Here is a 17,732-nt window from a genome sequence, read left to right on the forward strand (position 1 = left end):
CTGGTTACCCTATGCTATGCTCCAAAATGTCTATCAATGAGTCTGGGAGAGAACATATAGCCAGCCCTAAGCGATGATGTTGATTCATTGATTGTGCTGGGAAGCTTATAGTTAGCCTACAATTCGTGAATTTGTATTTGATTTTGAAATGCGTAGTAATAGTGATTTTCTTTTCATAATTCATTGGGTCACAATTTACCTTTAGCTATGCAGAATATCTCACCACAATGCGTTTCCATCTGCTCCTCTGTCCTATATTCCTTTCTTGAGCGCGAAACAGTTTAGTGAAATATGTTTAATTGCGAAAATATGTTACTATCGATGTTCCCGAACAGATTCCACTTGGTTTCCCAAATTAAGCACTGGGTAGCTGATGATGATGGTGATGATAATGATAAAGGTGATAACGATGATGATAATGATGGTGGTGATGGTGCAGGAACAGGCTTGGAGAGCCCATGGCTTACAGAGCTTGGGCAAAATATCACCTGTAGCTCAGCGAGAGCATGCTCTTCCAACAGAGGTTAATTCATGTAGTGAAATAAGTGTTGTTATATTTATTTCTCAGCTGCTCATATTAAGCACATGCTCCGCTATAAACCCGAAGTAGCCTACAAAACGGGCCAATTCGAAAGCGAGCTGCCTCCATTCGTTATTCAAGTGCATACAGATGAAATGTATTTTCCCCCTGCTCCTGTTCTGCCCATTTGATAATGTGCCATTCTATATCTAAACTAATCTCACATATTAGTAAAGACAAGATTCATTGAGAATAGTCTGATGGGTAAAAATAAGATCACTTGATGAGAGAACAGCTGTGCAGCCTGAGGCAAGGAACAGAGAGCAAGCTTTTTTTGCTACTTTCTCAAATCATCAACAGCCTATAGTCGCATCATGCAGCCAAAATATGTTTGATTTCTAAGACATTCTAAAGGTTTGTATCATTCATAGCTAAAGTTGCCAAATAACTCTACATCTAGCATATAGGACCTGTTTCTAATGTTTACTTTTACTCAACATAGCCACTTTGTCACAGCCGTTAAAGGAAGAGGACCAAGGTCCAGCGTGGCGCGCGTACAGTTCTCTTTTTATTTGGAAAAAAGACACCGAACAAAACAATAAACACCACAAAAACAAACCATGAAGCTAAATGCTATGTGCCCTAAAAAAAGTAAACTTCCCACCAAGACAGGTGGGGAAAAAAAGGGCTACCTAAGTATGGTTCTCAATCAGAGACAACGATAGACAGCTGTCCCTGATTGAGAACCCTACCCGGCCAAACAGATAGAAATACAAATAATAGAATATAGAATACCCACCCCAACTCACACCCTGACCAAACCAAAATAGAGACATAAACAGGATCTCTAAGGTCAGGGCGTGACACACTTCGTATGCGCACTTGCTCCGTTATGGGAAAATATGATTTATATTTTATATAAGTTCAATTATATTGTTCTTACTATAAAATCATAAAAAATAAAATAATGTAATTGGACTTATCTTGTCAGCTAAATGAACAAGCCTACAGCCTATGGCATGGAGAACAGCCAGAAAACACAGGACTGCAGTATGCCAACTCATATTATGGTGTTCTGAAATTCATGTTCTTCTAATCAGAATGTTTCTTTAAACATGACTAAAATAAATCATGGATTCATTGTGATGCTGTATATTAAATTGATTTATTCCACTTTTTAAATGTAGATGTTCCAAAGGCTCGGAACAGCGGCTTGTATGTGTGGAGGCCTGGAGACGCTATATGTGTTTATAATGGTCAATTACCGTGAGACCTCAGACAGGTGTGTGTACTTTCTGTGGCTCAGGACTTCTTTATTGCCATAGGTTTAGTGTGTGTGTGTGTGTGAGTGCGTTCGTGTGTGTCAGCATGTGTGGTTCTGAGTTTATAGCAGTGAGCTAGAGCTTTACTGTCTGCCTGGGCGACAAAGGAAGATTGCTGCTCAAATTCATTTCCTTGCAGGATGTTTTTTTCTTGAGCTGATGGTCATGGGCCTGGAAAATAATTCAAATTGACCACAATAATAATAATATATAATAATATATGCCATTTAGCTGACGCTTTTATCCAAAGCGACTTACAGTCATGTGTGCATACATTCTACGTATGGGTGGTCCCGGGAATCGAACCCACTACCCTGGCGTTACAAGCGCCATGCTCTACCAACTGAGCCACAGAAGGACCACAAGAAGAACAGATATAATATTTGACTAAAACATAATCATTTCAAACCTTGCTTACGTTTGTATAGATCACATATATTAAGGCATTTAACCCACTGTTCCTAGGCCGTCATTGAAAATAAGAATTTGTTCTTAATTGACTTGCCTAGTTAAATAAAGTTTAAATAGAATATAAAATAATACATATACATCTCTTTATTATGTGTGGGAATACTTCATGATAAAGTTCTAAAATTAAAATAACTTGGGGCTGATTTGCTGGTGTTTCTTTATTTTTTGCTCAGAAAACCTTGGAGGCTCCTATAAAATCACCCATGGGCCAAATTCGGCCTGCGGTCCGCCAGTTGGGGAACCCTGACGCATGTGTCCCAAATGGCACCCTATTTCCGATATTGTGCACTACATTTGACCAGGGCCTGTAGGACCTATAGGCAATACTGTGCCCTTTAGATCGCATCCACGGTGTTCATGCATTCCTGTTGACAGGAAATCACTCTCTGAGCTCGTTCTCTCTCACATTGCCTTCAGCACCAAGCACTCAAATATCAAGGAAATTAAAGAAGTGTGAGAATATGCAGCACTGTATTTAATCAAAGCATGGAGGAGAACTATATTCCTGTTGAAGATTATTAGAGTGATGATGACCATGAGCTTTAATAATGATGCAGTTGGTGTCATTCTAAAGAATTTAATATTGCTGATCTATTCTAAAATATAGTGATGATGATGGTGATAATAATGATGGTGATGATAATGATGGTGGTGATGGTAATGATGGTGATGAAAATTATGGTGGTGATGCTGATGATAATGATGGCGATGATGATAATGATGGTGGTGGTGATGATAATGATGCTGGTGATGATGATAATGAGGGTGGTGTTGCTGATGATAATGATGTTGGTGATGCTGATAATGATGTGGTGATGGTGGTGATGATGATAATGAGGGTGGTGATGATGATAATAATTATGTGATGATGATAATGATGTGGTGATGATGATAATAATGATGGTGGGGATGATGAGGATAATGAGGGTGGTGATGCTGATGATAATGATGTTGGTGATGCTGATGATAATGGCGATGATGATGATGGTGGTGGTGATGATGGTGATCATAATTATGGTGATGCTGATGATAATGATGTTGGTGATGCTGATAATGATGTGGTGATGGTGGTGATGATGATAATGAGGGTGGTGATGATGATAATAATTATGTGATGATGATAATGATGTGGTGATGATGATAATAATGATGGTGGGGATGATGAGGATAATGAGGGTGGTGATGCTGATGATAATGATGTTGGTGATGCTGATGATAATGGTGATGATGATGTTTGTGATGATGACAATGATGGTGAAGATGATGGTGACGATAATGATAAAGGTGATGATGATAATGATGGTGGTGATAATAATGATAAAGGTGATGATGGTGATGATAGTGATAAAGGTGATGGTGATGATGATAATGATGGTGGCGATGGTGATGCTAATGATAAAGTTGATGATGGTGATGATAGTGATAAAGGTGATGGCGATGATGATAATGATGGTGGTGATGGTGATGATAACGATAAAGGTGATGATGGTGATGATAATGATGGTGGTGATGGTGACGATAATGATAAAGGTGATGATGGTGATGATAATGATGGTGATGGTGATGATAATGATAAAGGTGATGATAATGATGGTGGTGATGGTGATGATAATGATGGTGGTGATGATAATGATAAAGGTGATGATGGTGATTATAGTGATAAAGGTGATGATGATAATGATGGTGGTGATGGTGATGATAACGATAAAGGTGATGATGGTGATGATAATGATGGTGATGGTGATGATAATGATAAAGGTGATGATAATGATGGTGGTGATGGTGATGATAATGATGATGATGGTGATGATAATGATGGTGATGGTGATGATAATGATAAAGGTGATGATAATGATGGTGGTGATGGTGATGATAATGATGGTGGTGATGATAATGATAAAGGTGATGATGGTGATTATAGTGATAAAGGTGATGATGATAATGATGGTGGTGATGGTGATGATAACGATAAAGGTGATGATGGAGATGATAATGATGGTGGTGATGGTGATGATAATGATGGTGGTGATGGTGATGATAATGATGGTGGTGATGGTGACTATAATGATAAAGGTGATGATGATAATGATGGTGGTGATGGTGATGATAACGATAAAGGTGATGATGGAGATGATAATGATGGTGGTGATGGTGATGATGTGTTTAGCTATGTTGGTGGTTTTGGTCATGATGAGGAGGAGGAGTAGGATGATCAAGAAGGTGTGTTGTTTGGTTGAATAGGTTATGATGAGGAGGAGGATGAAGACACTTGCCACTAGCTCCCCTTTGTACCTCCTCTGCTGTTACTGTAATAGAACCACACCTGTCATTCATTCCCCACCCAGGTATCAGTAGTCCACCTGTTGAAGACAGTGCGTCTGCTCCGGCTGCTGCGTCTGCTCCAGAAGATGGACCGGTACTCCCAGCACAGCACTGTGGTGCTCACCCTGCTCATGTCCATGTTCGCCCTGCTGGCCCACTGGATGGCCTGCATCTGGTACGTCATCGGCAAGAAGGAGATGGAGGCAAACGCCTACTCCTGGGACATCGGTGAGTGGTGGGAGCGACTAGTTTTGTCTGAGAGGGGATCAGGGATTTGGTTGGGTATTGCATCAGTGAGCTGCTTGCTCTGTCTTACGGGGGGTGAGGGGGGGAGGCATCAGAGATGGGGAAAGTAGGGGCCAGGAAGAGAGGTGGAAGAGTGAGGGGTGAGCATCGCCGGGTAAGCGGCTAGTTCTGTCTGGAGGGGTTCAGGGACAGCATCATTTACCTGGCTAGAGACCCTGAACATCAATGGACATTCGATGGATGGACATTGGTGAGCAGCTTGTTCTGTCTGGAGGGGTTCAGGGATGGTGCTGACATTTGGTGCGTGGGCGTTTTTTGTTAGTAGTGTCAGCTGGTCATGGCAGCATATCATGGCTTATGTGTGGTTGTTTTTGGCTAGCATCTAAACTCAGCAAAAAAAGACACGTCCTCTCACTGTCAACTGCGTTTATTTTCAGCAAACTTAACATGTCTAAATATTTGTATGAACATAAGATTCAACAACTGAGACATAAACTGAACAAGTTCCACAGCCATGTGACGAACAGAAATAGCATAATGTGTCCCTGAACAAAGGGAGGGGTCAAAATCAAAAGTAACAGTCAGTATCTGGTGTGGCCACCAGCTGCTTTAAGTACTGCAGTGCATCTCCTCCTCATGGACTGCATCAGATTTGCCAGTTCTTGCTGTGAGATGTTACCCCACTCTTCCACCAAGGCACCTGCAAGTTCCCTGACATTTCTGGGGGGAATGGCCCTAGCCCTCACCCTCCAATCCAACAAGTCCCAGACGTGCTCAATGGGATTGAGATCCGGGCTCTTCATTGGCCATGGCAGAACACTGACATTCCTGTTTTGCAGGAAATCACTCACAGAACGAGCAGTATGGCTGGTGGCATTGTCATGCTGGAGGGTCATGTCAGGATGTGCCTCCAGGAAGGGTAACACATGAGGGAGGATGTCTTCTCTGTAACGCACAGTGTTGAGATTGCCTGCAATGACAAAAAGCTCAGTCCGATGATGCTGTGACACACCGTTCCAGACCATGACGGACCCCCCACCTTCAAATCGATCCCGCTCCAGAGTACAGGCCTCGGTGTAACGCGAATCCGACAATCACCCCTGGTGAGACAATACCGCGACTCGTCAGTGAAGAGCACTTTTTACCAGTCCTGTCTGGTCCAGCGGCAGTGGGTTTGTGCCCATAGGCGACGTTGTTGCCTTTGATGTCTGGTGAGGACCTGCCTTACAACAGGCCTACAAACCCTCAGTCCAGCCTCTCTCAGCCTATTGCGGACAGTCTGAGCACTGATCGAGGGATTGTGCATTCCTGGTGTAACCTGGGCAGTTGTTGTCGCCATCCTGTACCTGTCCCGCAGGTGTGATGTTTCAGATGTACCGATCCTGTGCAGGTGTTGTTACACATGGTATGCCACTGCAAGGACGATCAGCTGTCCGTCCCACCTCCCTGTAGCGCTGTCTTAGGCGTCTCACAGCACGGACATTGCAATTTATTGCCCTGGCCACATCTGCAGTCCTCATGCCTCCTTGCAGCATGCCTAAAGCACATTCACGCAGATGAGCAGGGACCCTGGGCACTTTTCTTTTGCCGTTTTTCAGAGTCAGTAGAAAGGCCTCTTTAGTGTCCTAAGTTTTCATAACTGACCTTATTTGCCTACCGTCTGTAAGCTGTTAGTGTCTTAATGACCGTTCCACAGGTGCATGTTCAGTGTTTAAACCCATTTTTACGAATTATCTTTGAAAGACAGGGTCCTGAAAAAGGGACGTTTCTTTTTTTTTTTTTTAGTTTATTAGCTTCCCAACCAGCATCTTGCTTTGCAGTTTTAATGGCTGTGTTGATTATTTTATTGATTCAACTGATTTCTAATGAGACACTCATTACACTATAAAATATTCATGCACGGGGAAGGAATTTAATGTGACTGGGGAAAAACATGTCCTGTTTTTATTTGTTTCTGGGGTTTTGATTGACAGAGTAGCGTAGTCCCACAGTAATGACTAGTCGCCGGGCCCCAGGCTTCCCCTGAACACATAATGTCCAACACATAATGAGGCCTCTAGGGCTGATCCCCAGTCAGTATCGATGAGCCAAGCTCTATCCTCAATTACCTCTCCCTGACGTCTCCAAACTGATTCTGGGTCAGTATTGATGGGGCCATGAGAAGCTGATGCTGTTTTTCAAATTAACTGAGCCTCAGTGTCATGCAGGATTAATGCACTGTATCTAAATTATGGAATTCTAATGCTGATCCCACGTCAGTGAGAGCGCTATATCCAATTACCATTCTTAAGTGTCTGGTGGAGGTCTCAGGGAGCTGCTGATTGTTTCAACACTCACGTTATAGATAGGAGCTGACCTAGGATTAGTTTTGGTTCTCAGGTACCTGGTATCAGGGATGGATTGTGACCAGAAGTCATCCCGGACGTTTCTAACACACAGGCCCATTACTTTAGCCTCCTTCCACCATCCTGCAGTGGAAAGAATGGTGGATTAGGCTACCATTATTTAAAATAAGGATCATTCTGCGCAAAACCCCCAATTTAGACCGACCCACTAGGCTTCAGATGGACCAGCACATCTGGCATTTGTTCAAGCTGCCCTATCTTTTGTTCTTGCTAATACTCCGTTTGTATGTTAGGCATTCACAGTTCTGGATACAGTGGAAACAGTTCAGAGAAACTATATTGTTGACTCCAATTATGGGCTCCAATTATGCTATATACACTGAGTGTACAAAACATTAAGAACCTGACATTGACTGACCAGGTGAATCCAGGTGAAAGCTATGCTCCCTTATCACTTATTAAATTAACTTCAATCAGTGTAGATGAAGGGGTGGAGACAAGTTAGAAAATGACAACACAGACACACATCTACAACACGTGTGTCTGTGCCTGTGTGTGTGTCTCTTTACAGTCCCTGCTGTTCCATAAGGCATATTTGTATACGTTTTTTTCCCAATCAGATTTTACTGCTTGCATGAGCAAGACTGGACCAGTCGTCCAGGTGCGATAAAATTAGGTTCTGCCTTGTTGATAGTGCTATTAAGATAGTGCTGTTAACAATATTTAGTTGAGGTTCAGCATTTAGTCAATGATTTGTCCCAAATACAATCATTTTAGTTTTGAAACTGACTGCAGCTCTTTGATAAGTGTTGTGCTTGCTGTGGTAGCTGACATGTATAGTGTTGAGTCATCAGTATACATAGACACACAGGCTTTACTCAGAGTCAGTGGCAGGTCATAAGTAAAAAAATGTTTAAAAAAAATAAGGGGCCTAGATAGCTGCCCTGGGGAATGCCTGACTATACCTGGATTATGTTAAAGAACACCTTCTGTGTTCTGTTAGACAGGTAACTCTCAATCCACATTATAGCAGGGGATGTAAAACCATAACACATACGTTATTGCAGCAGCAGATTATGATCGATAAAAGCTGCACTGGAGTCTAACAAAACAGCTCCCACAATCGTTTTATTATCAATTTCCTGTGCATGTTGAATGTCCTTTCCTATAAGCATGCTAAAAATCTGTTAAGTTCTTTACTGTGAAATAGCATTGTATCTGGTCAAACAATATTTTTCCCCAAAAGTTTACTAAAGGTTGGAAACAGGCTGATTGGTCAGCTGTTTGAGCCAGTATAGGGTACTTTGCTATTCTTGGGTAGCGTAATGATTTTGCTTCCCTCCAGGCCTGAAGGCACATACTTTCATGTAGGCTTAGATTGAAGAGATGGTAAAAGATATTGGCAATATTGTCCGCTATGATCCTTAGTAATTTTCCATCCAAGTTGTCAGACCTAGGTGGCTTGTAATTGTTGATAGACAACAATACTTTTTTATTCTCTTCCACACTCACTTTACAGAAATAAAAATTACAATGCTTGTCTTTCATAATTTGGTCAGTTATGCATGTATGTATAGGTCCAGAATTTGTCATGTCTAAGTTTGCTATTCTTGCCAATGAAAAAAAACATTAAAGTCATTGGCACGATCAGTGCGTTTTGTGATGAATGAGCCATCTGATTCAATGGGGCCAAGTTTGCATTTTTTCCCAAAATGTCATTTAAGGTGCTCCAAAGCCTTATACTATCATTCTTTATATACAGTGAATTCAGAAAGTATTTAGAGCCCTTTACTTTCTGCACATTCTGTTACATTACAGCCTAAAATGTGTTAATATAAATGTCAATCTACACACAATACCCCCTAATGACAACGGGGAAAAAGGGTTTTAGAAATGTTTGCACATTTATTACAAATAAAGAACAGAAATACCTTATTTACATACGTATTCAGACCCTTTGCTATGAGACTCAAAATTGAGCTCAGCTGCATCCTGTTTCCATTGATCATCCTTGAGATGTTTCTACAACTTGATTGGAGTCCACCTGTGGTAAATTCAATTTATTGGACATTTGGAAAGGCACACACCTGTCTATATAAGGTCCCACAGTTGACAGTGCATGTCAGAGCAAAAACCAAGCCATGAGGTCAAAGGAATTGTCCGTAGAGCTCCGAGATAGGATTGTATCGTGGCACAGATCTGGGGAAGGGTAATTGGCCGCCCTGCCAAACTGAACAATCGGGGGAGAAGGGCCTTGGTTAGGGAGATGACCACTGAACCTAATGGTCACTCTGAAAGAGTTCCAGAGTTCCTCTGCGGGGATGGGAGAACCTTCCAGAAGGATAACCATCTCTGCAGCACTCCAGCAATCAGGCCTTTATGATAGTGGCCAGACGGAAGCCACTACTCAGTAAAAGGCACATAACAGCCTGCTTGGAGTTTGCCAAAAGGCACCTAAAGGACACTCAGACCAGGAAAAAATATGATTCTCTGGTCTGATGAATGGTGGCAGCATAATGCTGCGAGGATGTTTTTCAGCAGCGAAGGGAATGGGAGACTAGACAGGATCGAGGGAAAGATTAATGGAGCAAAGTACAGAGAGAAAAAATCTGCTCCAGAGCGCTCAAGACTGGGGTGAAAGTTCACCTTCCAACAGGACAATGACCCTAAGCACACAGCCAAGACAATGCAGGAGTGGCTTCAGGGACAAGTCTCTGAATGTCCTTGAGTGGCCCAGCCAGAGCCCGGACTTGAACCCGATCGAACATCTCTGGAGAGACCTGAAAATCGCTGTGCTGCAACGCTCCCCATCCAACCTGACAGAGCTTGAGAGGATCTGCAAAGAATGGGAGAAACTCCCCAAATATAGGTGTGCCAAGCTTGTAGCATCATATCCAAGAAGACTCGAGGCTGTATTCGATGCCAAAGTTGCTTCAACAAAGAACTGAGTAAATGGTCTGAATACTTATTGTAGTGCGATTCGTCTTCCTCTGACAAGGCGTAAGAAGGATCGGACCAATATGCAGCGTGGTACGTGTCCATGTTGATATTTATTAACACTGAACAAAATAACAAGGAGCACGAACAGAAACTAAACAGTTCTGTCTGGTGAAGAGACAGAAAACAATCACCCACAACTAAAATGGGGGAAACAGGCTATCTAAGTATGATTCTCAAACAGAGACAACGAACGACACCTGCCTCTGATTGAGAACCATACTAGGCCAAACACAAAACACAACATAGAAAAAAGAACATAGACTACCCACCCCAACTCACGCCCTGACCAAACTAACACAAAGACATAATAAAGGAACTAAGGTCAGAACGTGACACTTATGTAAATGTGATATTTCCGTTTTTTCTTTTTTCTATTTAATACATTTGCAAACATTTGTAAAAACCCGCCCCCAGGTGGTGAGGGTAGGAAACAACATCTCCTCCCCGCTAATCCTCAACACGGGGCCCCACAAGGGTGCGTTCTGAGCCCTCTCCTGTACTCCCTGTTCACCCACGACTGCGTGGCCACGCAAGCCTCCAACTCAATCATCAAGTTTGCGGACGACACAACAGTGGTAGGCTTGATTACCAACAACGACGAGACGGCCTACAGGGAGGAGGTGAGGGCCCTCGGAGTGTGGTGTCAGGAAAATAACCTCACACTCAACGTCAACAAAACTAAGGAGATGATTGTGGACTTCAGGAAACAGCAGAGGGAACACCCCCCCTATCCACATCGATGGAACAGTAGTGGAGAGGGTAGCAAGTTTTAAGTTCCTCGGCATACACATCACAGACAAACTGAATTGGTCCACTCACACAGACAGCATCGTGAAGAAGGCGCAGTAGCGCCTCTTCAACCTCAGGAGGCTGAAGAAATTTGGCTTGTCACCAAAAGCACTCACAAACTTCTACAGATGCACAATCGAGAGCATCCTGGCGGGCTGTATCACCGCCTGGTACGGCAACTGCTCCGCCCTCAACCGTAAGGCTCTCCAGAGGGTAGTGAGGTCTGCACAACGCATCACCGGGGGCAAACTACCTGCCCTCCAGGACACCTACACCACCCGATGTTACAGGAAGTCCATATAGATCATCAAGGACATCAACCACCCGAGCCACTGCCTGTTCACCCCGCTATCATCCAGAAGGCGAGGTCAGTACAGGTGCATCAAAGCTGGGACCGAGAGACTGAAAAACAGCTTCTATCTCAAGGCCATCAGACTGTTAAACAGCCACCACTAACATTGAGTGGCTGCTGCCAACACACTGACATTGAGTGGCTGCTGCCAACACACTGACATTGACACTGACTCAACTCCAGCCACTTTAATAATGGGAATTGATGGGAAATGATGTAAATATATCACTAGCCACTTTAAACAATGCTACCTTATATAATGTTACTTACCCTACATTATTCATCTCATATGCATACGTATATACTGTACTCTATATCATCGACTGCATCCTTATGTAATACATGTATCACTAGCCACTTTAACTATGCCACTTTGTTTACATACTCATCTCATATGTATATACTGTACTCAATACCATCTACTGTATCTTGCCTATGCTGCCCTGTACCATCACTCATTCATATATCCGTATGTACATATTCTTTATCCCCTTACACTGTGTATAAGACAGTAGTTTTGGAATTGTTAGTTAGATTACTTGTTGGTTATTACTGCATTGTCGGAACTAGAAGCACAAGCATTTCGCTACACTCACATTAACATCTGCTAACCATGTGTATGTGACAAATAACTTTTGATTTGATTTGATTTGATTTGGTTATGGGGTATTGTGTTTTGACTGGAGGGGGAAAAATGTAATTAATTTTAGAATAAGTCTGTAATATAACTAAATGTGAATACTTTCGAATGCACTGTAATTTATCTTAGTTTCTTAGTACAGTTTCTTCTTATTTTTTCAGTTTAGTCACATGATTTCTACATTTACAGTATGTTTGCCAATCGTCTGTGCAGCCAGACTTATTTGTCATTCCTTTTGCCTCATCCCTCTCAACCATACAATTTTATAATTCCTTATCAATCCACAGATATTGAACAGTTTTTACAGTCACCTTAATGGGTGCATACTTATTATTAATTAACTAGAATAAGCTATTTCATAAATGTGTCAAGTGCAGCGTCTGACTGCTCCTCATTACACACTACAGACCAACAAATATTCTTTACCTCTTCAACATAGCGATCACTGCAAAAGTTATTGTATGACCTCTTATACACTATATTAGGTCCAGCCTTTGGAACTTTGGTTTTCCTAGATATGGCTATTATATTATAGTCACTTCATCCAATGGATTTGGATCCTTCTTTACAGCAGATTTTTGCAGCATTAGTAAAGTTTTGATCAATACACATGGATGATTCCATTCCTGTGCTGTTTGTAAGTACCCTGGTACTGTAGGTTGACTGATAACCTGATCCAGGTTGCAGGCACTGGTTACAGTTTGAAGCTTTTTCATGAGTGGGCAGCTTGATGAAAGCCAGTCAATATTTAGGTCACCCAGAAAATATACCTCTCTGTTGATATCAAACACATTATCAAGGATTTCACACATATTATCCAGATACTGGCTGTTAGCACTTGGTGGTCTATAGCAGCTACCTACAAGAAAGAGCTTTAGGTGAGGCAGGTGAACCTGTAGCTATATTACTTCAACACCGTTTGACATGAGATCGTCTCTAAGCTTTACAGGAATATGACTCTGAACATACACTGCAACACCTCCACAATAGGCAACCCGGTCTCTTCTGAAGATGTTGAAACCATGTATTGCATACCACTGTATCATCAAAGGTATTATCTAAGTGAGTTTCAGAGGTAGTCAGTATATGAATGTTATGTTACTAGAAAGTTATCAATTTCATGAACCTTGTTTCTTAGGCTATGTATGTTCATGTGGGCAATTTGTAGCACTTTTCTGGGATTCTTGGATTCTGGGATTCACTCATTCATTCAGGTTTATCCGTAATCATACCCTTTTGAGCAAAAAAGTATTACTTGTTTATATTTTTATGAGCTATTGTATTAGTATAAAATAATATAGCTTCCCAAATTTTTTAGCATACAATATAGCTCAGTATTTGAATAATTTATTTGATACAGTTATTATTGCATATCTTTATCTTATCCACACAAATCAATCAGCCTGAGATATGATGACAATCCACCTGTCACGTCTTCCACCGAAGGTGGTTCCTCTCCCTGTTCGGGCGGCGCTCGGCGCTAAGCGTCGCCAGCCTAGTCGCCATCACTGACGCATTTTTCCTTCTCCATTTCTTTTGTCTTTGGTTCTTTCTCACCTGGTTTAATTTGCTTTAATTTCTGTGTGTTTAATTACCCCTGTTGCCTGCTTAGGTTTGTGCGGGATTATTTGTGTGATGTTGCTTGTTGAGGTTGTGCCTTAATATTTAAATTATTAAATATCAAATCAAATTCAAATGTATTTTTATATAGCTCTTCGTACATCAGCTGATATCTCAAAGTGCTGTACAGAAACCCAGCCTAAAACCCCAAACAGCAAGCAATGCAGGTGTAGAAGCACGGTGGCTAGGAAAAACTCCCTAGAAAGGCCAAAACCTAGGAAGAAACCTAGAGAGGAACCAGGCTATGTGGGGTGGCCAGTCCTCTTCTGGCTGTGCCGGGTGGAGATTATAACAGAACATGGCCAAGATGTTCAAATGTTCATAAATGACCAACGTGGTCGAATAATAATAAGGCAGAACAGTTGAAACTGGAGCAGCAGCACGGTCAGGTGGACTGGGGACAGCAAGGAGTCATCATGTCAGGTAGTCCTGGGGCACGCTCCTAGGGCTCAGGTCCTCCGAGAGAGAGAAAGAAAGAGAGAATTAGTGAGAGCATATGTGAGGTGGCCAGTCCTCTTCTGGCTGTGCCGGGTGGAGATTATAACAGAACATGGCCAAGATGTTCAAATGTTCATAAATGACCAGCATGGTCGAATAATAATAAGGCAGAACAGTTGAAACTGGAGCAGCAGCACGGCCAGGTGGACTGGGGACAGCAAGGAGTCATCATGTCAGGTAGTCATGGGGCATGGTCCTAGGGCTCAGGTCCTCCGAGAGAGAGAAAGAAAGAGAGAAGGAGAGAATTAGAGAACGCATTCAGGTTTTCTTGGTAAATTTTTGTTCTGTTTTCTCTCTACAAATTACAATTATTCATGTAGAAACAATGACATTGGATGGTCTGAGTCCATGTCCTTTCTTAAAATAACATCAGAAGACAAAATTTGAGGGCTGGGTAAAAAAAAAAATGTTGATCTTTGAGTGAAATGCCCCTTTAAATGCTTCTTTGGCGAGAGAAGAATGTGCTGGACTCGCTATGTTTTTGCTGCTGCATATGTCATGACAGAGTTTGCAAAAAACAAAAGCCCACCCGAATGATATAAATAATCATGAATGTTTTGGGGAAAGATTTTATAGTGTTTATTTCTTTTTGTCTTTCTGTTTAACCAGAAGACAGTAACTGTATCATTAACACTAACTGGCGACACTAAGTGAATAAAAGACAAACACGTGCACCACACAGACGTAAAGGGGCATTACTGCTGGAAATGAATGGGCAGATATGGTTACTTTTTAAGTTAATTGTGGCTAACCAGGGGCGGGATAATGTCAATGTGGATTTGATTGATAGTAGCCAGGAGCTTGAGGTGTCTGATACATGTGAGATTTGTTTATGATAGTTTGTGGTGGAACACGTGAAAAATACATGCAGAATTGTTTGGAGAGTTACTCATCGGTAGGCTGCGAGCTATTGGTAGCTCACAATCAACCTCTTGGAGACCCCTGCCCTATATAGTGCAATGCTCTGGTGAAAAGTTATGCACTATCTAGAGCAAATGAAGACATTTTGGACAAAGCCTATGACTGTGTTCTGATTCTCCACCCCTCACAATCATGACTGGAGGAAGTTTCCCCCATTCCTTACACTTCTTCTAAATCATAACTGGAGGAAGTTTCCACCATTCCTTACACTTCTTCTAAATCATAACTGGAGGAAGTTTCCACCATTCCTTACACTTCTTCTAAATCATGACTGGAGGAAGTTTCCACCATTCCTTACACTTCTTCTAAATCATAACTGGAGGAAGTTTCCACCATTCCTTACACTTCTTCTAAATCATGACTGGAGGAAGTTTCCACCATTCCTTACACTTCTTCTAAATCATGACTGGAGGAAGTTTCCACCATTCCTTACACTTCTTCTAAATCATGACTGGAGGAAGTTTCCACCATTCCTTACACTTCTTCTAAATCATAACTGGAGGAAGTTTCCACCATTCCTTACACTTCTTCTAAATCATAACTGGAGGAAGTTTCCACCATTCCTTACACTTCTTCTAAATCATAACTGGAGGAAGTTTCCACCATTCCTTACACTTCTTCTAAATCATGACTGGAGGAAGTTTCCACCATTCCTTACACTTCTTCTAAATCATAACTGGAGGAAGTTTCCACCATTCCTTACACTTCTTCTAAATCATGACGGAGTGTACGAGTGTACACTTTGAGCGAGAGAAGGGTAGAGAAGGGTAGAGAAGGGTAGAGAATTGGAACAAAGCCCATCTTTCCCTTCCTCCTCTCTGTCTCCAGGCTGGCTTCATGAGTTGGGGAAGCGTCTGGAGTCTCCCTATGACCCCCTGGGGGAAGTGAACGGAACGGGGCTGAGCGGTCCCTCTCTGAGGAGTGTCTACATCGCTTCTCTCTACTTCACCCTGTCCAGTCTGACCAGCGTGGGCTTCGGCAACGTGTCGGCCAACACCGACGCTGAGAAGATCTTCTCTATCTGCACAATGCTCATCGGAGGTAGGGGAGATACACACACACGGGCACACACACACACGGGCACACACACACATCACAATTAATGCATGTAAGAATTATTCAGAATGACATCTGTGAACACCAGGCAATGTTCATAATGTTAGCTTCGTCTGGTTTTATCTAGTTTTAACGTGATGAGGACTGGTCTTGTGGCTGATCCGCTGGTTTGGATTGCTTCTGTTTGGTTTTACCTGGTCCAAACCAGAGTTGTGAACTGGTTTTGGGGCTGTGGGTTTAAATGAGGTCACAGTGGCAAATGTTCTCCCTTTGAATGCTCATGAGCCTGGCTATGTTAAATGTCCCCGACTGCCTGGGGGTAATCACACACACACACACACACACACACACACACACACACACACACACACACACACACACACACACACACACACACACACACACACACACACACACACACACACACAACCTCTAGTAAATCTTTCTCAGAATTTTTTTCTCTTCTCTTAATCGTATGCCCCACCTCTAAATCTCATGCCCCACCTCTAAATCTCATGCCCCACCTCTAAATCTCATGCCCCACCTCTAAATATCTTGCCCATCCATGTCCAAAGGTGACCCCCCAAACTCAATTTAACTCCAAACCCACCTCCCAATATCATTCCCCTCTAACTCATCCCCACCAAAACCCTGTTTTCCAACCCTCCCTCCCTCCTGTCTGTCTGTCCTCGGCCTGCCTGCCTGCCCACCAATCCCTCCGCCCTTCTGTCCCTCCCTTCCCCCCTCCCTCTTTCCCGCCATCCCTTGCCTCCAGCGTTGATGCACGCCCTGGTGTTTGGTAATGTGACAGCCATTATTCAGAGGATGTACTCTCGCTGGTCCCAGTACCACACCCGCACCAAGGACCTGAAGGACTTCATCCGGGTCCACCACCTGCCCCAGGGCCTCAAACAGCGCATGCTGGAGTACTTCCAGACCACATGGTCTGTCAACAACGGCATTGACTCCAACGAGGTGAGCAATCTGAACACCCTTTGTGGAGAGTGTTATTACAGGTTATTGTTTCAGCCCGACACTATCACTCCTGATTCAACTATCAAGGGCTTGATGATGAGAGTGTAAACCATAAAGAATTTTGGCTGAAAAAGTATTTAAAAAATAGAGAGGGGGGGAGGGGGGGTGAAAGAGAGACAGAAAGAGAGCGAGAGAGAGAACGAGAAAGAAAGAGCATGAGAGATGGATAGACTGAGATACAGAGCAGGACAAAAAGAGAGACAGTGGCCCATCATGCCTCAGGAGCAGTTTGCTTTTGAGACAGACAGCAAAGACATAACAGAACAGAGCATTCAGATAGGGCAGAGAGATGAATCACAGATGTATGAATTATAGATAGGCCTGTTGATTAAAGTGGGCCTCATGATGACTCACTGATATTTTCTGTTCAGCACGTTTCTGCTATTGGCTAAAACAGAGACTGACAGATGTTGTGTGTCAGGGATGATTAGATGATGATTAGGACATTAATGGCTTAGTAATGTAGCTGGTGTTTTGTGGTGGGAACCAGGGGCGCCGCCAGGGATATTGGGCCCCATAAAAATATATCACATTGGGCCCCACCACCACCACAGGCCACACCAACCCTGCGCAGTTTCTGCGACCACACACCTCC

The 17,732-nt window shown here is 42.8% G+C and overlaps 1 protein-coding gene across 1 annotated transcript in view; it reads left to right on the forward strand.

Annotated features, from left to right (window-relative positions):
• The window catches only part of LOC118398995 (potassium voltage-gated channel subfamily H member 8-like), an 83,421-nt gene that overhangs the window by 35,726 nt on the left and 29,963 nt on the right, over positions 1 to 17,732 (forward strand). Inside the window, exons 6-8 of the mRNA XM_052472562.1 lie at positions 4,659 to 4,863; positions 15,875 to 16,087; positions 16,878 to 17,077. Coding sequence (XP_052328522.1) covers positions 4,659 to 4,863; positions 15,875 to 16,087; positions 16,878 to 17,077 — 618 coding nt within the window. The remainder of the gene's footprint in view (positions 1 to 4,658; positions 4,864 to 15,874; positions 16,088 to 16,877; positions 17,078 to 17,732) is intronic.

The sequence above is a fragment of the Oncorhynchus keta genome, chromosome 20 (genome assembly GCF_023373465.1).
Source record: "Oncorhynchus keta strain PuntledgeMale-10-30-2019 chromosome 20, Oket_V2, whole genome shotgun sequence".
NCBI classification, from domain to species: Eukaryota; Metazoa; Chordata; class Actinopteri; order Salmoniformes; family Salmonidae; genus Oncorhynchus; species Oncorhynchus keta.